The sequence below is a fragment of the Enoplosus armatus genome, chromosome 19 (assembly GCF_043641665.1).
Source record: "Enoplosus armatus isolate fEnoArm2 chromosome 19, fEnoArm2.hap1, whole genome shotgun sequence".
NCBI lineage: Eukaryota > Metazoa > Chordata > Actinopteri > Centrarchiformes > Enoplosidae > Enoplosus > Enoplosus armatus.
This window is the reverse complement of record NC_092198.1, coordinates 20,846,492-20,871,934: the sequence shown is the minus strand read 5'-3', so window position 1 is coordinate 20,871,934 and position 25,443 is coordinate 20,846,492. Positions and strand designations below refer to the sequence as shown.

General features: G+C 47.5%; 1 protein-coding gene across 1 annotated transcript; it reads right to left on the bottom strand.

Annotated features, from left to right (window-relative positions):
* Positions 1-636: 636 nt before the first annotated feature.
* Positions 637-24,385, bottom strand: LOC139302313 (centromere-associated protein E-like). Its single transcript, XM_070925973.1, has 52 exons — positions 24,325-24,385; positions 23,793-23,905; positions 23,569-23,658; positions 23,346-23,464; positions 23,135-23,254; positions 22,494-22,575; positions 22,320-22,387; positions 22,171-22,245; positions 22,004-22,055; positions 21,802-21,889; positions 21,368-21,497; positions 20,993-21,112; positions 20,721-20,873; positions 20,503-20,650; positions 20,083-20,393; positions 19,872-19,928; positions 19,219-19,386; positions 18,557-18,631; positions 18,070-18,138; positions 17,583-17,714; positions 16,677-16,854; positions 16,413-16,567; positions 16,036-16,308; positions 15,159-15,305; positions 14,954-15,020; positions 14,219-14,352; positions 13,960-14,109; positions 12,968-13,168; positions 12,793-12,885; positions 12,506-12,589; positions 12,310-12,402; positions 12,095-12,211; positions 11,779-12,000; positions 11,273-11,347; positions 11,005-11,088; positions 9,842-10,003; positions 9,454-9,654; positions 8,502-8,702; positions 7,689-7,889; positions 6,714-6,794; positions 5,879-6,004; positions 5,581-5,775; positions 5,271-5,480; positions 4,259-4,477; positions 3,625-3,828; positions 2,901-3,077; positions 2,691-2,791; positions 2,448-2,545; positions 1,735-1,870; positions 1,289-1,638; positions 1,166-1,204; positions 637-805 (listed from the first exon to the last, which is right to left on the bottom strand). Exons 1-52 carry the CDS (start codon positions 24,378-24,380, stop codon positions 726-728), a joined length of 7,080 nt encoding a protein of 2,359 aa, XP_070782074.1. The 5' UTR covers positions 24,381-24,385; the 3' UTR covers positions 637-725.
* Positions 24,386-25,443: the final 1,058 nt, after the last annotated feature.

Genomic DNA, 25,443 nt, shown 5'->3' with positions numbered 1-25,443 from the left:
AAGTTGTTTTTTTTAATCTGAATGGTTTGACGAGGTTTGAAATACGGTGCAATTTGGTCCATTGTAGGAGCTCCCTCTTATTTGGTTGTTGTTATATTATTCAATTGCTTTATTTAGGTAATGCAGGTTATATAGGTTTACTTCTTCCTTTTTTTTTTTTTTAATACATTTTGACTTATTCACTAATCTGCAGGTTTTTTTCTGATCATTCCAGTTTTCCTCAGACATACTGAAGAAAGACCATGGTCTCTCGAATCACTGTTGGAGGTTTTAACAACTTAGACACATACCTTTAGCTCAGATCCAGCCTACCCTTTTTGAATTTCTTCAACATGTACATTATAGATTCAGTAAAGAAATGGTCACAATATTATTGTGATTATTGTCATTCAGCGCAGCAACACAAACCTCCTGCGCCCTCTTATTTTGTTTCCACAGTGTACTCACACGTCACCACGTGAGCAGTGTTCGATAAATCCAGACAATGACAGTCGCGTACGTCAAGGCCTTCCTAGCGTTTCCTTTTTCTAGTTTCTATCTGGCTCATGAAAACAGTCACTGGATGAGCGAGACAACAGAGCGCGATGGCTTTTTCAAGAGAAACTTTATTATTCAAACTATAAAGACAGACAGAATGATGGACTAGAGACACTAGACAACAATTAAAAGCCAGAAACACTGAAAAGACAAAGACGATTTCAACAATATTGCACGCGTGGAACATGTTACTGGGTTCTGCACATGTCCTCTTGCTTTGGAGACTGAGGCCACCACTCCTCCTTTCTGTCCGCACCCCCAGCTGCATCTGCAACACACAAGACTTTTACATGAAGAAGAGTCTGACATCTAAAGACACAATCAGATGACTTGTTTCTTATTAAATGTGCCGATAACGATCATCGTCAGTGTGTGTTTTATCTGATTGTTGTTGCTTATTTCTTGTCATTGCTAACTGCAGCTAGTTGATATATAATACTACTCAGCTCCAGCCAAAGGTTTGCTCGGGTTTATTTAAAAAAGAGAAAGTGAATTCATCGTCAGGTGAGGAAGGTGAGCACCAGTGCCGATTCAGGTTTCAAGGCTCAGTGGAAGACAGGTGAAGTTCCAACACCCCACGCTTGTGTTAGTGATGACCCAAGCACACAGTAGTGTTAACGGCAGTTACCCTTCTCTGCATCTGGAGCGTCAGGAACTTGGGAAACCTCTGGCAAAACAAACGGCTCAGGTCTTTATGACGTTAAGACCACCAGACGAACAAGAACAAGGAGGTGAACTAGATGTAGCTTACCTGGAATGGTTCCCAGGCTGGAGTTGTCAAAGAACTGCTTGGGACAGGTTCTGGACAGCAGCTCTGAGCTTCCGCCCGCATCAAAGAATCTGCTTTTGGGGGAGTCGAGCAGGGAGACCTTTGGAGAGCCCGGCAGCTTCCTGGGAGAGTCCAGGACCCTCTTGGGACTCGTAAGCAGAAACTTCTTGGGTGAGTTGAGGAAGTTGGAGGACTCTGAGGTCATGGGAAGGCCCCTTTTGGTGGGAGTGCTGGGTGACGAAGGCTGGTCCACCTCGGTCTTGCTCTTCACCTTCAGCTTGACGGCTCTGCTCTTCCACTTGCCGATCTCTGCCTGCTGACTGGACACCAGGCTGATGAGACAGGGGGGTGGGGGGTAGGGACAAGTGTCAGAGCAGGACTAACAGATGCAACGAGCAGCTCCAGACCCCAAAACTGGTCAACCTCACCTTTCCAGCTCGCTTATTTTCCGTTCAAGCTGTTTGACTTCCTCCTCCAGTTTGGTCTTCTCCTGCAGAATGCTGCTCTTGATCACCAAACCTCTGGGGTTGGTCAGTCTGGCATGAAGGTCCTCCCCCTGCAGGACTGAATTCAACATGGCCACGCCAGTGTTAATCTCCTCTTTCAGTGGGTAACACCGCCATCTATCAAACTGAGTGAGAAACTGTAGAAACCTCAGCTACAGGTTGCTGCGTCTTGTCCGGTCAGTTAGCACCAAGTGTTAGCAGCAGGCTAACAGCAGGCTAGCAGCTCTAAATTCTGAATTCATCCCTTCATATTAATACTGTCACGCCTCGACATACAGTCTGTATACAGGTGTGAGGTGACATCGGACGCTCTTTCAGCAGCAGTGGCCAGTGTTGGCAGTTAGCTGCACACTGTGTAGCCAGACATTTGTGGATGTACTCTGGACTTGTGCCAATCTCTTAACACACGTTCAAATGTAACAGCAACATGTACGTGTCCTTACGTGTCCCCTTACTTTGAGTAATTAGCACCGCACTAGCCCCACCTCTGTTTAAAGTCCATCTATTCAGAGGTTTGTGTTTTCTAATGCAGATGTTGTGACCCAGCTTCCACGTGTTTCTAAAGATATCAAACAACAATACACAGACACACAGACACACACAGACACACACAGACACACACACTGCCGACTTACACGACTCCTCTTCTTGCTGCTGAGATTTCCTCAAGGTCTCCTTCAGTTTCCTCAGGGACGCTTCCTTTTCATTCAACAGCGTGGTCATCCTCTGGATCCTGAGGAGGACAAAGCTCTGGTCATAGCGGTTCAGACAGGAAACAGGCGCAGAAATCCCATCGGGCACAGTCGACAAGTAAGACAAAAGCAGAAGAAGAAGAAGAAAGGCAACAGCGGCTCAGACTGCTTCCAAAGGGCTCTTACTCTTGTTGGTGTTTGTCAGACGCTGAACTCAGCTCCACCTCCATCTTGAACAGTTTATTTTGAAGTTTTTCCAGCTCGACGGCACTGGGCGACGCATTTCTCTGAACCAGAAAAGGACAAAATATTATAACAGAATGAGAACGGCACGGCGGCAAACCTCGGAATGTGCTCTGTCAACTGTAACAGAGGCTGACAGATCTTTAGACGAACCTCGGACTCGCGCAGTTTGCTCCTGAGGGTTTGGATCGCGCGCTCTCTCTCCTCCACTTGTGCGCGGCTGTCCTGCAGCTCTGTCTGCAGGAGCTGGGTGGCCTGTTTGTGGTTGGACACTCTGTTGTTGGCTTTGATCTGAGCGTCCTCCAGCTGCTCGTTTTGGACACACAGAACCTGAAAAAAAAAAGAGAAAGAAAAGTCCACCTCTCAACACTTTGTGACTTCCCTACCCCATCTCTCAGCCCTCAGGTCATGGGTTCCTACTGAAGACGCCTCACGAATATATAAAAAGGGCTCAGTCATTTCCTGAAACAGCCACTCACAGGTAGGTTTTAATCTGACGTCACTCAAACAGGAGGAAATAGTGCATTTGTTGGGGACTATTTTCAGCGGCGGATGAATCCACATTGGGTGCTCTTTGGGGCAGCAGATTGACTTAAATGAGAACAGTACTTGTTACTGGAGTGTGATTTGTCGACAAGAAGAAAAACTTGGAACATCAGCTGCTCACGTTTTGTAACCCAGCAGGTTTAAAAGATGCATCGGCCCGTCACAAACCGTTATTTTCCAAAATGTGAAGTACAAAAAGCTAACAAGTAAGCTTTGATTTTAACAATGTGGTGGAGACTTTAGTGCTGGTTTTAGCTCCCTGTTGCTACATGATGCTACTTGATGACACCGGTCATAAGCACATATTAAAAAACAGATATGGCCGACTCACTGAGACTCTTTCTTCCGTTTGCTGGAGCTGAAGAACCAGTTTCTGGTTGTCCTTGAGCAGGGAGAGCTCTGTTTTCCGGGGAGCCTCCTCCAGCGCCCGCAGCAGGGTGGAACTCTTGCTTCTCTCCTCCCTGAGCTGAGAATCAGCCTGAACCTCCAGCAGCTTCAGCTCTTTACACAGACCACTCTGTTCATCAATGACGCCCTGCAGAAGTCAGGCGGACAATATGACATCAGAAAGACGAGCAGCGTCGCTGCAACGCACACACTGTGGAAAACAAACTGAATCCTGTTCACGTTTTCATGAAGTGAACTTCTTCCGACCTGCTACTGAAAGCTGCTTCTGGAAAGGAGTGTGGGGGGGGTGCATAAATCAATATTGTGACCTAGTGAATGTGATACCGTCGTCGCTAAGAACTTGATTCCGATTGGCTGGGTGGGGTCCATTAAATCGTAGTAGACAGACGGTGTAACCTCTGGGGTCGGGTTGGATTTATACTTTAGCGATGGGTACACGCCACATGGTCCTGCTTTAAATATATTCCCCACAGTTTCATTTTCTTTGTGACGTCCTGCTAACTGACAGACAGACAGGACCAAAACATGGAGCGACAGGAGAAGGTGTCAAACGCTACCTGCAGAATCGCCTTCCTGCTCTGAGCCACCGCAGATCTGCGGTCCAGCTCACAGCTCAGGATGCGATCCAGCTGGCTGAAGCAAACCGGTTCCGGCTGGTCGGCGTACACGGCCTGCAGCTGCTCCTGGAACCTCTCCCTCTCTCTGATCTCAGCCGACACATCGCTGGGGTAAGAAGCCATGTTGGCCCACAGTGTCTCCAAAATGCTGGCCATTTTCTGCAAAAACCAGTCATGAGAAAACTCGATCACAAGTCATCTAGAAGTCACAGGTAACTGTAAAGCCACATTCAGACGGATTTCTTTCTCTGGGGGAGGTGATTTCAACATTACCTGCGCTGGTCAGTGATTTTAATCCCGTCCAGAGCCCCCAGTAATAACTGCAGAGGCTTCTCTGTGGACTCATTTACATCTTTCAGATGGAGGAGCTGCTTGTCCTTCTACTTTGTTATTATCATTATTATCACTGACATCTGTGAAAATGGAGGAAGTCAGAGATGTTTCTGCTAATCTGGTCGATGGAAACATGCTAACGCCAACATATAGGAACCAATATGACGACAGAAACAATGAAAGCCATCAGGAGAGCAAGAGTTCTTCAAACTGTGAGCTACAGGCGTTGCTGTTCTCTTTAGAGCTCGGTTTGTTGGCCTTTTATTTGTTGGCTGAATTTGCTGTTAGCAGCTCCTGTCTGCAGCATAGCCATGGATGTACAGACCACTGTTGCTGAATGACTTTGATACTGACAGAAACTTAAAAGACCTGATGATTCTCAGCGAGAAGGAGGGCGATATTTCCCCCCACAGACCCATGGGGAGGCTTTGGGCTTTCTCTTTTGGTCTTGTCCTGTGGAACGTGGGTTTACGACAGACCACATCCTGTGATTTCACAATGGTTGAAAAGCAAAGGATCACTGTGAACATTTAATCCCCCTCAACACCCTGTAATGTTCACTCTGTCCAAAAGGGGCTTAAGGCGACCTGTTTTGGAAAGGCAGAGCAGCAGAGCTCACCTGCAGGTAGAGCCGCCTCTTGTCCAGCACCTCAGCCAGTCTGTGTTCCCACCGGGCGTGGAGATCCTCGTCTTTGACAGAGTAGCTGGGTGCCTGCACTCTGCACAGCAGCACGTCCTGCAGACGCCTCTCCTCGAAAACAGCCAAGTCTTTCTTCACCATCTCCTCAAACAGATTCCTGTAGACCTGCGCTTGCACCTGGAGGTGCGCCTGGGGAAAGCAGGGATCAGAGAGTGTTTCCAGGTTATTGCCTGATCACAAGAGGAAGACCTTCATGAAACTTCAAACGCAGATAAACATTGGCGTTTACCGTCATGTTCCCCAGACTCTGGACAGTCTTCAGTCCCAGCTGACAGACCGTGCTGTAGGTGATCATGGTGGGTTTCGGTAGAGAGGGCAGATAAGAGTGCTTCAGGGAACACTGCAATCTCAGGGCCTTGTGCGGGGCTGCGGAGTTATACTTGGAACAAGTGTCTATAAAGTGCTGGAACCTTCCGAAGGACTCCTGCAATGATGAGAGGTCAGTGGCGTCAGACTCATATTGAACTCTTGGAATGTCTTTGCCTCTCAGCTGCTGGTCAACACAAATGACTGGGTGACACAATTACCTGAAGCTGCCCAGTAGAGTCCTGCAGCCGCGACGCTGCGGTCTCCTTGTCTCCACCGCTGCTCTGATCCAAACTGCTCAGCTGCTCTCTGAGTGCTGAGACAGTTGCGTTCGCGTCACTGAGCAACTGAGAGGAGAAGAGAAACAGAAAACTTAGAATATCCATTTTTATGCAGACGACACAATGTGGTATCCACGTGGCTCTGCTCCAACCTGCCTTTCACACCCTCTGCAGAACCTCAAACCCAGAATTCTACCTTACATCTTCCTGCCATCCACGCACTGAATGGTGCCAAACCAGGAGTTTGGTTAGACAGCAGTCTGACTTTTAAGCTCATGTGGAACAACTGACACAGAACCTGAAGATACAAATGGATTTCTTTTCATGTCTGCAGAACTTCCTAAAATGACGGAAACATTTATTTGACATGTACTTTGATTTTTTTTTAGTTTGTCCCATCCGCTAACATGGAGGGGGCGGGGCTTATGACCTATACTGCGGCCAGCCACCAGGGGGTGATCGAGACGTTTAGCTTCACTTTCGGGGAGCTGTCATGTCGTCCATCTTTATATACAGTCTGTGGGACAGACTTATCATGTCTCTGCTTGATTGTGGAGATATCTTTTACTCTCACACGTCAACAGCTCAATGCAGTTTTACCACTGAGCCCTGCGCTTCCTTCGTTTCTGGAGCTGTATGTGTGTGCTCGTGTGTGTTTTATCTCTGTTCTGTTTCCTCTGCTGTACTGCTGCTCTCTCAAGTCACAAAAGAGGTCCTGATGACCTCAATGAGACGACCTGATTGAATGAAAAGAGAGAAGAACCTGTGGACAAACCTGCTGCGAGGCGTTGGCTTCAGCTTCAGCATGGCTTTGTCTCTCCCTGTACATTAGGAGCTGCTCCTCCAGCTGCTGCACCTGAAGGCAGCAACAGAGACAGAGACACATCCATCAGTGGACAGACAAGTTAACAGGGGCACGGGGACAGGTTCGGACGGTTTTTGAATGTGTAAAAGGGGGGGTCTTGTTAGAGATCCCCCATCATCTCAGAGGCCTTCTCAGCCTCATCTCTTTGAAAATTAGAGTTTCAGGAAAACACACCACTCAGACAGTGTTTGCTTTAAATATGTCTTCCATCTGTCCTCTAAGTTCAGCATGAAAACTGTGCATGTCATCATATCCACTTACAAAGCTTCCTGCAGGTTGTTTCAAGGATAACTGCGGGTTATTACAACAACTGTTTTGTCCACCATGAACCTAAAGCGTTGCTAAGAATCCCTCACTGCACAGGAAACTACAACTGCAGGCACAGACACTTTCTGGACTTCCTTAAAGCCACAACGTGTCACTTGTACACTTTGTTTATTTTTTGGTGGATCAAACAAGAGATATGTAATATGTTCATTAGTGAGCTTTAGGTGCTGGTAGGCCATTTTCCCCCCACTTTAGACAGAGCCAAATGTCCCCCCTGTTTCCGGTCTTTATGCTTAGCTGTAGCTTCATATTTACCAGACAGATATGACATCTAACTCTTAAGCCGAATGAGCCTATTTTCCAGTGTGTCAAACTCTTCCTTTAAACTATGGCAGTAGATGCTTTAGACTCACTTCCTGTTGCAGCTCGGCATCTCGCTCTCCTCTCACACCTTGCTGCTGCACGTTCAACTGCTCCTGCTCGCTCAGCTTCTCCTGGATGGCCAAGATCTGGAGAGAGAACAGAGGTTCACTGACAACATAGAGGTGCTGCTTTAAAGCTTTTCTAAACGTATGTTCCTGGATTAGCCATGACTTCATAATAATTGCACAGATGTACCGTGTCCATCCTGTCCTCCAGCTCCGCTCCAAGCTGCTGCCTCTCCCGCCTCAGCCCCTCCAGCGTCTCCTGCAGCCGATCTCTGTCCTCGCTGAGAGACGTCACTCTGCGCAGCAGCGCCTCCGTCTCCTCTGTGGACGTCTGGCGGCTGCTCTCCTTCTCCGCTTCAACTCTCTCCAGTTTCTCAGTCAGAGTCCTCATCTGTGACGTTAGGGAGCAGTTAGAGGGATCATTCAAGTGTCATCATTCAAACTCTTTTAACTCCAGCTGCAGCTTGAAACTGCTGAGAATACAAGTGTCCTATTAGAACTGTTATGTGCACAAAACATGGTGTATCCCGACAATGGCAGGGTTTCCACAAGGATACGCAGGAGCCAGCCAGTGGGAAAAAGAAGCCAGCTGGGGGGGGTCCGGGGACAAGCCCCCCTGGTGGCTTCTGGCACATTCTAATGCCACTATTGCATCATATACACTGATCCTCTTGTGCGTTTTAGCCCGCACAGTCTGTAAATAACTGTTCATATTTAAAACCTCGCCTATTCCTGACCGATCACAACTTTTAGACCTTATTTATTATTTCTTTACCTCGGTGTGTGTGTGTGTGTGTGTGTGTGTGTGTGCGGGTGTATGACCCCCGCCCTCAGTCAGTCAGCAGAGGCAAGGACAGAGAAGCTGGGAGAGACCTCTCAGCATAGTACAGTAAAGCCTGTCTTAGAATCCAAAATGGATATAATAAAGAAGCCAATCAGCCGGCGCTTTTAGGAGCTCTGCAATGGATGCAGTTCTATGGAAGTAAGGCTATCCGACACAAACCTCAGTCTGCAGCGTCTCCAGCTCCGCTCTGAGCTGCTGCCTCTCCCGCCTCAGCCCCTCCAGCGCCTCCTGCAGCCGATCTCTGTCCTCGCTGAGAGACGTCACTCTGCGCAGCAGCGCCTCCGTCTCCTCTGTGGACGTCTGGCGGCTGCTCTCCTTCTCCGCTTCGACTCTCTCCAGTTTCTTAGTCAGAGTGCTCATCTGTGAGGTTAGGGAGCAGTTAGAAGGATTGTTTTGACAAGCAAATTCTTGCTATTTAGAACAAAAGTGAGGTGTTTGACGCCGACCTGCTGGTCCAAAGAGCGCTCCCGGTCCTGAGCCAGTCTCTCCAGATCAGAGTTCGTCTGCTTCTGTTCACACAGCTCCTCTTGGACTGACCTCAGGAGCTCTTGTGTTGTAGAAGCCTGAAAACAAAATGTTAACTTTCGTCAGTCGAATATACAAAACACGTCACCCTGAGCAGAAAAGGGAGAACGTCGGCAGTGTACTGAAAACTAAAACATGATTACTGCTAAGTTGGACTCCTTTATGACAACCAGTTGCCTCACCATATTCATGTTCTGCTGCAGATCGTCTTCCAGCTGCCTCTCGTGCTCAGTCACAGTCTGGAGAGACATATTCAGCCGTGCTATCTGTGGAAGCAAACATGGGCTTTGGCTTTGTGTCCTCCGAACTACAGAAGATATTTTTTGACCGCACATGAGAAAGACATAAATAGACAAAATGACTGTACCGATATATCTGCGCTATAGGATTGTGATATCTTAACTGATACCACTTACAGCTGCCCCCTAAACATTGAGGATTTGCATCATCAGCCCCCCCGAGTTGACTCACATTTTGTCATTGTACACAGATCTACGCTGGACAACAACATGGTAAACCTTTCCAAACCGAGTCTGGTCTCAAAATGACCCGACTGCAAAACTAACTGTGGCTCGCTGTCACAAACCTCCGTCTGTAGCGTCTCCATCCTGTCGTCCAGCTCTGCTCTGAGCTGCTGCTTCTCCCGCCTCAGCCCCTCCAGCGTCTCCCGCAGCTGATCTCTGTCCTCCGTGAGAGACGCCACTCTGCGCAGCAGCGTCTCCGTCTCCTCGCTGCAAGCGTCTCTCTCTGCTCCCGCTCTCTCAAGCTCCTCGGTCAGCCTCTGAATCTGTCAGGAAAGACCGGAGAGCCAATCTTAAACGTCAGATATTGGGGAAAGACGTGGATATGATATCTGCATCTGATGTATCTGACGGTGTTCAAGTCATATAGGAGTCTAAAACCGGTTGATGTAGTCAAGAAGTGGCAGCAGCTTCATTCTGTCTGTTCTTTATGTAGAAGATATATAGTCCTGCCTGTGTTTGGAGCTCTTGTGACCGGAGGGTACTCTCTGCATCACTCCCACTGCCCGGTCTGACCTCCAGCTCTGCCTCCCGACTCCTCAGCGCGTTGATCTCGACCTGCAGGACTCTGATCTTCTCCTGAGACGCCCGCAGCTCCTCCTGATTCTCGATCATCTGAAAGACACGACCGGGACACGCGTACGCCAGTGAACGTCTTTTTTTTGTTTTCTTTCCTGTACAAGGTCACTAAAAAAGGAGTTCACAGCAACAGGGGCCAGCAGTCTGCTATGGACAACCAGGGAACTGCAACCATTAGTCCGTTATTCCATCCGGAGAAAACTGTTGTTTCAGTCATTTGTAAAGCTGAAGATCACCGTGCGCTGTGAAACTGTCATGGTAAATGGTAAATGATCTCACTTATATAGCGCCTTTCAACCTTCACGGTTCCCAAAGCGCTTTACAGCTAAGTCTCATTCACCCATTCACTCACACATTCACACACCAATGGCGACAGAGCTGCCATGCAAGGTGCTGGTCTCCATCGGGAGCAACTTAGGGTTCAGTGTCTTGCTCAAGGACACTTCGACATGATGGGGGCCGGGGATCGAACCCCCAACCCACTCTAACCAGCTTTACCTCCCGTGCGACAGTGCTAACCACTGCGCCACCATGCCGCCCGTGAAAGCAGTCTTTTCACAATTCATAGACTAAAACCGCTACTCAAGGAAACGATTGGCCGATGAATCCATGATGACACTTATCATTGGTTGCGGCCCTGCTCATTCCATTTAGACACTTTATTAGTGATCCAGGTAACAAAGAGTGACAAGAGGGTTGGATCTTATGCACCATACAGACAAATATATGTGCCAGCAGCGCTGATATCTTAGACGACAGAGTCCTGCCGGCTTTGTGTCAACAGTCTGTGTTTGGTTCTTTCCTGTTTCAACATGTCAGTGTCCCCGTGCACAAAGCAGCTCCGTGAAGACGTGGTTCCCCCCATTGAACTGGTGACACAGAGCCCTGACCTCCTCGTGTCCATGGTTTTGGGATGTTCAACTATCTGCATACGGCTGGGGACAGTTTTGGACCATACACTTCAAATCTGAACTGGAAATGAAGACTGAAGCTCTAAATGTGTAGTAACTGAGCAAAAACAAGAAAGAAAAACTCACCAGTTCGACGTTTTCTTGGAGGTCACACTTCAGCTGGCTCACCTCCTCCTTAGTTTTCTCCAGATGCCCCTCCAGCTGTTGGATCTGAAGCACCATTAACATTTTCAGTATTACTGAGCGAAAAAATCTCAACTGGAAATCATCCAGTTCCAGAATAACAATGTAGCTCAGTGCAGAGAGACGCTTGTTCGCTGTTGGGAGCAAAATTAATCAAACGTGGAGAGAGGTCGCCGTGGGGCAACAATGACGAGAAGTGACATGATCTGACCTGCAGGAGTCGCTGAGCCTCCTGCTCGTCCATCAGCGACTGCGGCCCGGAGCTGAGCTGCTGCTGGAACTCACACTGCATCTGAACCACAGAGAGAGAGAGAGAGAGAGAGAGAGAGCAGTGTGAGCGCCTCACTGTGTACCAGGTTTACAGGTTTCTGGGATTATATCACTCCTTTTCCTGCAATTTCTCACCATGAAAGGAGTTTGATCAGAAAAACACAACTGTGGAGAATTCTACAAATTGTTGAGTTTAACATTAATCTGCATGCGATTCAGTTCACTTCATCGAAAACGGATTTTAACGACACTGCTGGGCTGTAAACTGCACATCAGGGTGAAAGGAGAAAACAACTTCAGGTGTGAATGTAATCCAGTTATATCACTGTAATGACTGCAAGTTCAGGTCAGACAACAGTTGTATGGGACTGCCGATGTGGTTTGTGGTACCCCAGTCTCCATTTACAGTATTCAGCCCAGATTTTGTTTTTTTTTTGTTTTTTTTACCATGTCCATCCTGTCCTCCAGCTCCGCTCTGAGCTGCTGCTTCTCCCGTCTCAGCCCCTCCAGCGTCTCCTGCAGCTGATCTCTGTCCTCGGTGAGAGACGTCACTCTGTGCAGCAGCGTCTCTGTCTCTTCTGTGGAGGTCTGGCGGCTGCTCTCCTTCTCCAACAACAGGGCATCCCTCTCCGCTCGCGCACTCTCCAGCTGCTCCGTGAGAGTCTTCGTCTGTTTAAACGGGAAGAGTTCCAACTAGCAGTCAGAAGACGATGACGGATCAGTTTTAATCAAAAAAATATCCTTCACTCAAATGTAAACTCACCTGTTGGTCTAAGTCAGATTCCTTCTGCTCACAGAGTTTCAGATGGTCAGAGTTCTTCTGCTTCTGCTCTTGGAGCTCCTCTTCAAGAGAATGGAGGAGACACTGAGTCTCTGCAACCTAAAAATAAGATTCAAAGAACATCAAAGGGGGCTACAGTTCTTCTGGAAAGGGACTCCAAACATACAGCTTCAGTGAAACGTGTTCAGGCCACAAACCTGTTGTTCCAGCTCTTGGTTTAGTCTTTCCAGGTCCAAGTTTCTTTGATTCTGCTCTTGAAGTGAATGCAGAATGCTTTGAGTCTCTGTAGCCTATAAATTTAGAAAGAAAGTTGCACATTTAGCATTAGCGGCAGTGTGATCACACTTCAACCCCTAAACGTTCCATCTCAAAAACACAACTTGCCCCCCTCGCCGTCTCCACATTGCGCTGCAGATCGTCTTCCAACTGGCTCTTCTGCTCGCCGACAGCCTGCAGAGTGGCCTGCAGCTGCTCTATCTGCGGAGGAAAATGGCCACGTTCCATCACTCGAGTATCAAACAGCAGAGTTTTAAAAAGACAAGGCACGCTGGCATCAATCCACATGTTTCTTATTATCAACACACACACCCACAATACGTGTTAAGAGATACATTCACTGTTGCTGTGGGTCAACACATAGGATTTGCATGTGCCCACTTAATTCACGTCACTGCTGTTACCTCTTGCTCAAGTTGGGTTATTTTCTCATCGCGTGCTTGCAGTTCTGAGGTCAGCATTTCTGGCTGGCTCAACCCACTTTGGGCCCGTGCGACCTGCGACAGAAAAACCCATCAGCTCTTTCCTTTTCTCCGTGTGGACGGAGTAGATACTGGATTCAGTAGATGTGAAACGTACCGTGTCCATCCTGTCCTCCAGCTCGGCTCTGAGCTGCTGCTTCTCCCGCCTCAGCCCCTCCAGCGTCTCCTGCAGCCGATCTCTGTCCTCGGTGAGAGACGTCACTCTGCGCAGCAGCGTCTCCGTCTCCTCTGTGGAGGTCTGGCGGCTGCTCTCCTTCTCTGCTTCGACTCTCTCCAGTTCCTCAGTCAGAGTCCTCATCTGTTGAATTGGGAAAACTTATCAGGATTCATTCACACAGGACACATCCAATCAGACAATTTAACTATCAAACCGACTTATGTGTGTCTGTAGCAGTGAGTGGAAAGGAGTGAAGTGGGAGGATTTCCCCCCCATTCTCAACTCCCATTTAAAATGTTTCTTCAGTGTTACTCAACATAGAAACATGGCAGGCTCCTGGATAATGCAACAACCCCTACAGGTTTACGTTATGACCACCAGTTTGAATTATTTACACTTTTCCGGAGAAATACAGTTTTTCCCCTTCAGTCTGGTTTGGGAGATTGCTCTGTAATCCTACAATGAATACGAGTCTATGGACAAGAAGTCGTTCAGAGGTCGACCCAGAACGAACAGCGTGATCTTTAGGTTTCCCTCAAATCATTCAAAATCAAAGAACCAGTTGTTTTCTAACACAGCTGTTCATAGTTTGTACTGGTGACTCAACCAGCTGAGTTTCATTGTCCATCCACAGTCTTGTAGTGCTCCCCCCTGAAATAACACCTTCACACACACTTCACAGCGCTATAGAAAACTGTCAGGATGATGAGTCTGCGCAGACATGTGATGCCAATTGTAAATACTAATTCTTTAAGTGGGGGATTGTACTTGAACATGTTTATACGTCTCAAAGAAAGGTACTGCATAAAGGATCAGCCTTCAGTGTTGGTACTGAACACCTTTGATGCTGAAGTTAGCAGTTATTGTCACGGCATCATGGAAGATGTCATTGTGCGAGACCCAGTTTTCCTGATGCATGAAGAAACTCTTACGCGTGTGTGCAGCTCCTCCAGCTGTGCGCTCATCTCACTGGGAGGACCGTCCTGTTTGGGTGTTTGCGCAGTCTCCAGCTGTTTGATCTGCTCCCTCTGTTCGCAAATCTTCTCCAGGGCCGTCCTCAGCTCCTCCTGATTGTCAATCATCTGTGGGGTAAAGACAGATTTTCCTCACAGGCTGTGACATGCAGAGAAAAAAAAAACCCAACACGGCCGACAGAAACCCGACTGGCAAAGCAGCGACGCTGTAACTCACCATCTCCACATTTTCCTGCAGGTCCGTCTTGAGCTGGTCTCTCTCTGCAGTGAGAGAAGCCACAGTCGAGAGCAGCCTCTCCGTCTCCTCCGTGGAGCTCCGAGCTCCGGCCACCAGGAGGGCCTCCTTCTCGTCTCGCACGCGCTGGAGCTCCTGCGACACACTCTGCATCTGTCGGGAGGATTTACAAAACCGACGGTCAGAGCACCGACAACGAAGGATCAGTTTAGAGAAACCTGCATCGCTGACGTCTCACTTACGCGTTCCCCTAAATCAGACTCCTTCTGCTCATAGAGCTTCACCAGATCCGAGTTCTTCTGACGCTGCTCTTGGAGCTCGTCGCAAAGAGATTGTACAAGAACTTGTGTCTCTGCAGCCTGAAAATTAGGGAACACGTTGTAAAGCCAAAAAAACAACAACAAAAGGGGATAAAAGCCGTTTGGAGCAGGAACACTGAACGGCCGGTTTAGCTACAAAAACACAAAGTACCGGCTGGAGAAGAGGTGACATGGAATATACAGGACAACTCATTTCAGACATATTTGCACAATAAACTCATTGGCATCAAGTTGCTGTGAGAGAGGACATCAAGAGGTTTTAACACATTTGTGTTGTCATCTTAACATCCAGAGAAAGCAGCGCTGTCACTCACCACCTGCACATTCTCCTGCAGCTCCGCCCTGAGCCGCTCTCTCTCTGCAGTGACGGACGTCTCCTCCATCTCCTCTGCGGAGCTCTGAGCCGACAGCAGAGCGTCTTTCTCAGCTTGCACGCGCTGAAGCTCTTCGGTCAGCTGACTCAGCTGGAAATGAAACGACAACACATAATAACTCACAGCAAACGCCTGTGATAAGGAATGTCAAGTCTGAGTCTTCAAGAAACACAACCGTCAAGTCTATATCTAATGGAAATAAAAAGGGCGGCATCGTCCGTGTCATACCTGTTCTTGGAGTTCTTTGCTTATCTCCTCCTCTGTGGTCCTGGAAGCGTCGCTGTCGGCAAGCTTCTCCTCCAAATCCTTCGCCAGCTGCCGCGTCTCATTCAGCTTTTCTTCCAGTGACGCCACGTGGCGCTCTCTCTCCTCCAGCTACAACGACAACATGGCCGTGACTTTGTGGGTTAGGGGTGTCCCGATCCCGATCCCTGTCCTTTACTATTGCCTCTGTGTCCCATCATATACTTACATTCACGGAAATGTTGATTAAACATGTATCAGACTGTTAATACCTTGTTTTTGTCACAAACTTCTTCATCCCAACACTGAAGCTCCGGATTCAGAACTAAAAGACTGATGAACTTAAATGATTGATGTGATATTAGGGAAAGTTTAAGCATCAGCTAGAGAGAAGACGTATCACTCTGCTGGAGTTGTCAGGACTACAAAGATGCTCATAAACCTCATAAACAATCTTTGGCAGAGGTGGAGCACACATGCAGCAGAGGACATTGGAGATACTGATGGAACAGCTGCAACTGAACATATGTTACTGTATGATACGATCAAACGTATGCAAAGTCGAATCGAATCACAGAATACAAAAAGAGAAACCAGAGTTACTACTTTGAAAGGATCTAAACCCCACTAGAGGGTTTGTGTGGCTTTTTCAGAGTAAAAGTACTTTTCAAGCACTTTCAAGGTACGCAAAACAAAAAATGTCCATTCTGAGAGCAGGCGGTCGCCCTCATTACGCTGGGTTTACACCAGACGCGGTCAATCTAGCTTCAGTCTGCTCTGCGTCTGGTGTGAGACGCCAGGAAACAACAAACAATAAAAAACGAAAAGATTCAAGGATTCAAAGAACGCCTATATTTCTTACTTTCACGCCCGTCTCTTCAACGGCAGCCGTGAGCCGACTCCTCTCAGCGTCGGAGCGCTCCAGGTCTGAGCGAAGTGAATGCAGCTGCTGCGTCACATCCTTCTCCCCGAGCACAGCGGCGCCGAGGTCCGCTTGGATTCTCGCAACCTCATCTTGGGACGTCTGCAGGGCGTCTCTGAGCTGCTGAGCCTCTTCCTGACTTTGAGCTCGGCCCAAGAGCAGGCTGTCCCTGTGAGCTTGAACGGCGCACAGCTCCTCGGTCAACTCGCACACCTGAGGCCACACAAAATGAAAATCACGCGGTGCCACCCGGTTCCTGTTATTATGCTCTCCACCTCAGTCCGACGCTGTCCTTAGAGGACGTCTGGTGGACTCACCTGCTTCGTCAAACCGTCCACCTTGTCTGGAAGAGTCTGGAACGAAGCCAGTTCCTCCAGCTGAGCTCTGAGGGCCCCCTCTGCTTCACGAGACGCCGCCAGCTCTTTGTTCACGTTGGCCACCGTTCTCTCAAGTTCCACGCTGTCTATCAGATCTGGAGACAGAGACCCTCTTACAGCTGCCATCTGATTTTACAGACCTGAAGTCAGATTAGCTGACTTACATCACATAACACCCCCCCACCCCCCTGACTTTACACCTACTTTTTGGGACTTTTCCATCTAGCAGAGAGGTGAGCTTGGTGTTCTCGTTGAACGCCACGTTCAGCTCTTTTTGGAGGTCGCTCTGCATCTTCCTGTAGCGTGACCTCTCTGTGTCAAGCTGAACGCTCAGGCTGTTCACCTCGGCCTCCATCTTCTCGTGGTTGGCGGTCAGAGTGAGCTGGGGAGGAGATCATGACAAGAAACACAGATGTTGGTCTCGGTGTCACTAGTGCAGGTATTACAAAATCATACCTCACTGATTCAGAACCAATGAAGCCACCATTTCCTGTTCAAACCCACTCTGGTGTGTTTTGCCCATTGGGTTCAGGTTCTTTTTAGGCTGCTGAGAAAGCTGTCAATCAAACAACCAGACTATGAGCGCGTCAGCCTGCTTCCAATCAGACCCGTTCAGTTCATTTGTGCAACATAATATGCCGTTTTAGTAGAATTCAAAGCTAAACAGCTGTTGACATCCATTTGCAAGCTCACGACCATATTTGGGTGAGTAAAGTGCTGCCAGATTGGCCGTCAGTCACTTGAATAAACTTTTGTTTCGGCTTTTCCCCACATGGGTCGGTGTAGCGCTGATGATGCAGGACGAATGAGTGAGTTTACCCGTCAGTCTGCGTGACTTCATGTCGACTCCGTCAGTGTGAAACATGAAAAGGACCAGAGTTCAAATACAAAAACTAAAAAGGTGACCTTTGACCCACTGACATGAAATGAAACGGATAGAGAGAGGGGATAGGAAGCGCCTTGTGGTTCATGGCCACCGTCTTTACGCCTAAATCTCTTCTTCTATACAACAAACAGTAATAAGCAACCATCAGCGCACACAGAGAGCGAAGCGGAAGCAAGGATGTCATTAAGTGAAACCACTTTCAACACTACGAAACCCCCACTTACATTCACTTCCTCCAGAGCGATGTTTCGGCTGCGCAGGACGGCCCAATCCTTCTTGGTGTCTCTGCTGAGCCCCTCGGCGTCGTCCAGAGAGCGACGGAGCCTCGCCACCTCCTGCGTCAGGTCCTTACCGCTCTGCGGGGAGGCAGCGTGCTTAGTGACTGATATCAGCTGCTTTCAGCTCTGACACATCAAACCCTTTCGGTGCGACTCCCCGTAAGACATCTCACATGCGAACGATTAACAACAATAAAAAGGCCTTTTCAACATAGTGTCAGCTTCTCAGTGTTGAACCACATTGAATCCAACCATGTGCAGTATGTTATTTTATTAGAGTAAAGTACTGTAGCTGTGTGGTGGAGTCATGTGACTGTTATTCTGCAACTACTATGCAACCTGCTTTGACAATACTGAGCAGCATCTGCCTCATTTTATGGCTTCATGCTGCACCTTTAGGAGTTTTGCAATGAAAAAAAAAAGACACACATACCATACTCTGAAGTTCCTCTGCAAATACAGTTTTCTTCTTCAGCTCCTCAGACACACTTTCCAGTTTGTTCTTGAAATGACAAAACAAAATCCAAACATATAAAGAATGTTTAATTACAGGAATAATGAACATCTTCCATATCAGAATTCACCACTTCTCCCTCAGTATCTTAACATTAAGTGAAACTTCGGGTCAGTGATGACTAAAAGATGTCAAAATGAGTAGACGTCGCTGTACACTTTTACAGCTCAGGGCTGCAATTTGAGTGCGGAACCGTCTCGACTTCCAAAGCGCACATTAGTTTGTTGGTCGAAGCCTGTGAGGTTGTTCTACTCGGGAGTAAAACACATGATGCATTCAAGATTCAACTCCGGTCCATATGTTTCGTGTGCACTGTGACTGACAAAAAAAAAAGGTCTAGAACTTTCGAATCCCTCCCAGACTTGAATGAACCTGAGGGGGAACTCCTCTCAGCAGGTCGTCTCACCTGAAGCTCCTGGCGCCGGAGCTCAGAGGAGTCGATGGCCGTCTTCAAGCTGGAGATTTCCTTTTGCAGCTCGTTCTGTAAGATGACACAAACAGAATGGACACAGCGTAAATAAATGAATAAATATCACAAACAAACAAAAAAAAATCATTCAATAATAACATTAAAAAGAAAGCCAAACTCAACACATCCAAGTAGGGTGGAAACCGCTTCTACTGGGACGGAATCATTCATTACAGATGCTGTTTAAATCATTTGCCTTCGTTCTGGGTATTTTCATACATGACAACAGATGGAACCTTTACTTTACTACCACGTCGTCTCCTCCAAGCTCGAGACGAACTGCCAAAAGAACGAGCCGACGAGATGAGGCGGCGGAACTTTGATCGTAGTTCCTCGGACTAAAGTAAGTGCTAGGCCGAGTGCAGCCACTTCATCTGAACTGGGCTTTATTTTGAAGACAGTCAATAAAATCCAGTTTATGTCATTTATATTCGTGAAATAAAACAAAAAAAAAAACAAATGTCAAGGAGATGGTAATCTGCATGAGAAACAAAGAATCCGTTATAATAACCGCCCGCTTATAGTGATCAGTTTGACCCGGACAGACGGGGTCGCAGCACTGAGCGGGAGTCCGAACGGAATCAGGTCAATGAGTTTACCTCGTGCTCTTTCCTGAACTCCTCCTCCAGAGACTTGAACTCGTCCGTGTCTCTCTTCTCCTCCAGCTCCTGCGACAGAGCGTCTTTCTCTCTCTCCAGACTTTCAGTCTGCTCTATGAACATCCCCAGCTCCTGCTTCAGATAGTCGCGCTCAGCAGCCACCGCGTCCTAGAAAAGAGGAGACAAGACAACTTCAATCCGTCGACTTCAGCAGCAGCAGCAGCAGCAGCAGCAGCAGCAGCAGGCATCTCCACTTGAAACGTGTTGCCTTAAGGTTTCCAGGAGCTTGAACAAATGCTTCTCCTCATGTGATTCCAACTGTAGAAACACTGCTGGCAGAACTCAATCAATCAAACCCTGAAGGATTTTAGCGTTGCACTCTGTTCGGTCTTTAGACCCAGATTCACTTCAACTGGCTTTCTTAGACGGTTTGAAATAGTCCCACATTCAGCCTGGTCTTATATGAACTGACACGATAGTTTCTCCTCAACATAATGACTCTGGATTAAGACGTGCTCCTGGTTCATTTAATACCTTGAACCTGATAATAACAGGCATTTTAGAAGATAACGAGTGAACAGGGTTTTCTCCGCTTTCGTGCAAAACAAGCTACCGAGTTGTGAGGTGGGTTACAGTCCCGGCAGGAGCGTTACCTTCTCTGTAGCCAGGGTTTCACACAGCTGGATGGTCTCTGCAAACTCTCTTCTCATCTGGAAAAACAAGAGGTGCGAGGATTAGACTAAAACCAGCTGACGCGACCGAGCCAGATAGAAAACAATGAACAGAATGCAAAGGTGCTGTAGCAACCGGCCTCCAAGTAGGAGGAGAAAGCCTCAGAGAGCGGGTATATTGAACACGTCACACCTGTTGGCCAGTTTCACTCTGACTGTGGCTCTGTTCTTCCAGCCGTCTGTCCAGGTCGGCCACTCTGAACTCCAACATCTCCACCTTTTCAAGGGCCTCCAGCTTCTCCCGGGCCTCCATCTGCAGCTGCAGCTCCAGCTCGGCCACCCTCTGTTCTGTGGGCTGTATTTTCTCCAGGGCCTCCAGCTTCTGCCGGGCCTCCGTCTGCAGCTGCAGCTCCAGCTCAGCCACTCTGCCGTCTAATGTCTGACTCATCTCCATTTCGTCCGACTCATCGGGAATCTCCCAGTGAGAGTCAAAGTCCTCGTCGTCTGTTCAAACACACCAACTAATTATCAGACAGTGCGCTTCGTGCGTGAAACAGGGATTATGAGGTGAATTATCATGTGCAGCGTTTTGTTTTTACGTGCTCCTGCTTACCTTCGCCCAGCTCCAGCAGACAGGAATCTGCTTTCCTCTTCCGAGTGACAGATTCTGCGAAGCTGAGGTCGGACGAGCCGCCATCACAGGCGGAGGGACGGCCAAGTCTGAGCATCTTTCCTCCCCATGTGACCCTGCGTTTTGGCATCTTAAAGACAGGACGAGAGTCATTGCGACTAGAACAATGGAGAGAAAGCTTCATTTGCCGTCTCGCTTACCTTCTGAACAGGGACCGAGTTTGAGCTGGTGACCAGCAGTTTGGTCAGGTTTCGGATCCTGTCTTGCTGTTCTCTCTGGAGCTGGTCCTTTTCTTGGAGCAGCTGGGAAAGGACCTTCTTCTCTGTCGCTGTGGTCTGTGTGACTGAAGAAACCTGTTGCAGAGGAGGCGGGGGGGGGGGGGTCATTCACAGGTCAGAGGGTAGAAAGGGCTGCTGTAATGAAACTTGGCTGTGATAGGTCAAACCGGAACAAAAAGAGCCACGACACTCGCCTCCTGAAGTCGGCGCTTGAGGTCCACAATTTCATTGCGATAGCGCTTGAGCAGGGCCCCGTCATCGGACACCTCCGTCACGTGGGGGTCGTTCTTCATTTTCTTTGCGGTGCTGGCAAACTGATAACAATAAACATGGAGTGAAACATCACCTGCTTTGAGTTCTCCGTCTCGTTTTGGCTCGTAGGTTTTAAATTCTCATACGGCTGCACTTTGTGACGCTGGGAGCAGATTCCACCCATACACCCAACTGCAAAGCTGCAGTGTCTCATCTCACGTGCATGTGCAGGGGGAAAGGAGCGAACCTCATCTAATGTACCATACCGTTTAGTTATAACAAGCCAGTATTCAAGGAAATCTGCGTATTTCACCAACCTGCAGAGTGCTGAGGGTCTCGTCTAGAGTGACGGGGGTGATGGTGCAGATGATGACTGTTTTGGCGTTCCCACCCAAGGAGTTCTGCAGGATGCGGGTGAGCTTACTGTCTCTGTAGTTGGTGAAGCCCCTGGAGAGAGACGGTGATATTTAGCAGCCCCTTGAATGACTGAGCAACACGTAAAAAGAGGCTGTTGAGAACTCTTTTTAAAGTGTGCGTCTCTTTTTCCCCTCTCATCATTTTCCTTCATGTGGAGCTGGACATCCAAAATGTTTTGTCCGTGATCCCCCTTACGGGTCTGGAGCCTTTTCAAATAAAGGAGGAAGACCATTTACACCTCTAAAGAGGTTTATTAAAAGGAATAGCTCCAAATGTTGGGGAATACACTCTGCACGGTTTATTGGAAGTATTTGCGTGTTCATTGTTTACTCACTTCTGGCCTTCATCAGTCAGTTTCTTGATCACTTGGCCGAGTGTGAACAGGCTGCGGTTGATATTGCAACCTTCTTTGAAACGCGTGCCTGGAATATCCAAAACAGGTGGATTACTGTTAACTCACTATACGCTGTTGTGTGCGCTCACTAAACTCCAACGTGGTGTCCAGGCCACAGTCTGTGGATTTAACTCCAACTTACCTTCGGCTCCCGTTTGACTTGCTCTCTCAGATCCAGCCAGATCGACTAAATTCTGGAAGATGAAGCAAAATTGCTGGTGAGCAAATACTCATTACAACCCAAACAATGACACAGACAGCAACGTAGACAAATAGCAAATACAAGTAATAAGAAAGGAGCTAGCTTACCAAATGAGACACTATAATGGCTCCATCTGCATTTTCACCCGATGCTGGGTCGCTCCTTTCTCGGCTTTCCAGGATCTGGGGAAAAACTAGATCGTGAGAAATACACATTTCCCCAGAATGCTACATGTTACTGTTGTGGCATCGCTTACCATTCGGAAAATGGTGTGCGAGCGGCTGCTTCGCTGGTTCATCTTCGTCTTTCCATAGTGACGGTTCTCTGCGGAGGCACGTTGTGCAGAAAACACACAGGTTGTTACGCACAGTCTGCAGCGCACAGCGTGCGGGGATCATTGTCATGTTCAGAAAACGGCCTCGGGTCTTACTTTCTCCTTTCCGAACCCAGGCCAGGGCTTGTGCAGGAGACGTCACCAGTTCCTCAGTCAGGTCGGCCACATAGATGTTCTTCTGCGCACGGCAATTATCAAGACACGCTCTCAGTGATCATGATGGGTAGGGAAGCGCATCTTTTCAGGGTTTCAGCCTTCAGTGATCCTACACTTTGAAGCATGTGACTAAGGAGCTTAGGCCCAGTATAATATTTAAAGAGGCTCTATGGTGATTCAGTATTGCACTTCCATAAAGTTGGGGGACAAAAACAAAAACTTAAAAAAAAGAATGTTACAAAGTTGAAGCTGCAGAGGCTAATACATACCTTACCTCTGGTCTTTAACAGGGTCAAGCTCAAAGAACACTGGGTCACTTCCAATAAGACAACTCCATTATCATTTCAACCTTCATTGCCCCCAGTTTGTATCGAAAGGTTTTCCATTAAAAATGCGTTCTGAGCTGAGAAAAACCCTGTTAACATCATCAGGGTACCAGTTCAGATTTTTGAATCGGATGCTCAGTCAGTATTTGAAGCGAGTAGCTTGTTGCACCTGTTATTACCATGTGTCAAGTTACGTTGGATCAACATTTCACGTTGGATCAAACCCCCCCCCAAACTTCTAAATAGCCCACTTACGTTAAGTGCCTCTCGGACTTCCAGGGGTTTTCTCTTCCAGCTGTCAACAAGCAGATCGGTCACTGTTTCGTTGTAGATTTCCATGTAAGAAACCCTGAGCAGGAACTCCTTCTTTGGACACTTTGGGCAAAAGAGAAGCCATCGGTTAGAAGGAACAGTGATCACACAACAAGACAGTGGCATGTTTCAAAACACGCGATGCGACTCTTACATTTTTAATGGTTTGGAAAACATCTTCCACGGCCAGAGGGATCACTCCAGGAATATGGTCACTCCCCATCATGGTGAAAGTCTTTCCAGAAGAAGTCTGCCCGTAAGCAAATATTGTTCCTGTGGATCAAACGCAGAATTGAACACCATGCAGCCACAGTGAGTGTATGGAACAACGTGTTTTCACGAGACAGGTGTCACTGTATTCACTTCACGTTACATACCGTTGTATCCCTCAACCGTGGACACAACCAGAGGCTTTGCAATGCCCTGGTACAGCTGATTGGTTGTTTCTTCAGCAGTGAACACTCGGTCTGTGAACAACAGGGGAGGAAAGTGAACGTGCAGTAGATTTATTACTATGACTCTATACTAAATATCCCAAAAGAACCACTAATCAAAGCCACATAACACATGTCTTAACCCTTGCACGTGCTGCAAAACAGACCGAAACTAAAGCTCTTGGTGGAATTCCCATCATCGATCTGATGAATTGATTTCTTATCAGCTTTCCAAAACAGCTGGGCGGGCTCTGCGGTCTCCGATGCAGCACTTTCCTCCCTGGAACAAGGAGGACACACATTCATACACGCATTGTGGGGACATTCACAGACTTTCTCGGCAACATCCCCAAGAGACAAAGCAAAAACCTCCATTCAAACGCAGAAAACAGAGTTAACGTTAAGTTGCCGCTAAACGTCAATGGCTCCACAGCACTAGCTTGGCTTAGCGTCAACGTTACCAAGTCAATAAAGTTACTGTTAAGCAATTAATTACGTTTCTCCGCTGAACGTTAACGCTGCGTACATAATTATCATATGCTGAAACAAAGGCTCGTCATTAACGTCGGAAATGTAGCTAACGACACTAACATTGCTGTAGCAGCGTTAGCAGTCAGCATTTGCGCTGACGTTATAGGTAACGATAACGTTAGCTAGCTCCTAACTTGTAACTTCACTGGCTGTTGGCTCAAAACTCACCTCGCAATAAGCGGACGGACTCGAACACAGACTTTAACAGCCGACTCTTCTGTCATTTTTCCTTTTGGTAGTCACTCACCATACACACAACAAGCAGGCGAACTAATACAGCTTTCATAAATGATAATAAAGTAAATACGCCCAATCCGCTACTGCGAGCGCAACACAAGTGACTGCCTTTCAAAAGTGTCCCCCTTTGTTTTGATTGGTGGACGTCATCGCGTGGACAGGTCCATACTACAGTGTGTGGTCCAGACGGGGTGGCGGAGAAACAAACAATTAGTTGCGATTGTGCTTTTTAAAATCACTTTTAACACAATTTTTGATGTTCCCGTGTATGCACAGATACCTCCAAAAGCAAAATGTGTTAGTTTTTATTCGAATTTTCAAGTTAATGTGAAAGAAATCAAGTAAAGGTGGACGCGCCCGACTGGTGACGCAAAAAATAATGCGACTGGCTTGAATGGCGTCATTAAACCGCGCTTAGCTCAGTGTGGAAAACATGAGAAAGTGATGATTCTCGTAGTTCAGTAAACTTTAAAGTACACATTACTTAAACACTACTCAGTACTTTAAAGAAACAGAGGTGTCTACAAGTCTGGACGGGGTTCAGTGTTAATATTCCGCTAATGTGGGAGAGCTGAAAAGTATACTCTTTCTTGGGGCGTTCCATCTTGCTCTTGAAATGTCTCTGAAATGTCTCTGAAATGTTTCTTGTCAACAGGTAGGCTTAATTTCTGTATGTTATGTCACATTACTACATGACCTTGGAGTTATACGGTTCTATCTGGCTTCTGAGTGCTTTTAAGATGATGAGCTTCAACATGTTCACACCAGATAACAAAACTGACATGCAGTAAAGTTGTCTTTAATTGGGACGTTGTAAATATATTGTATCAAAACCCTTTCTAATACTGAGAACTCATTTCCTGCTTGGAAGTATGAGGTTCTATCTGCTAAGATAACAAAGATCAAGGATTTTCATGTTAGTAGTGGACAGTTAACTCTTATTGTGCTTTAATACACAAAGTCAATGTATTAAACACTGACACACTGATGTCGGTGTACAAAAGCACGATGACATGCCCACATCTCTCATATAAAACACCGCCAAGGACT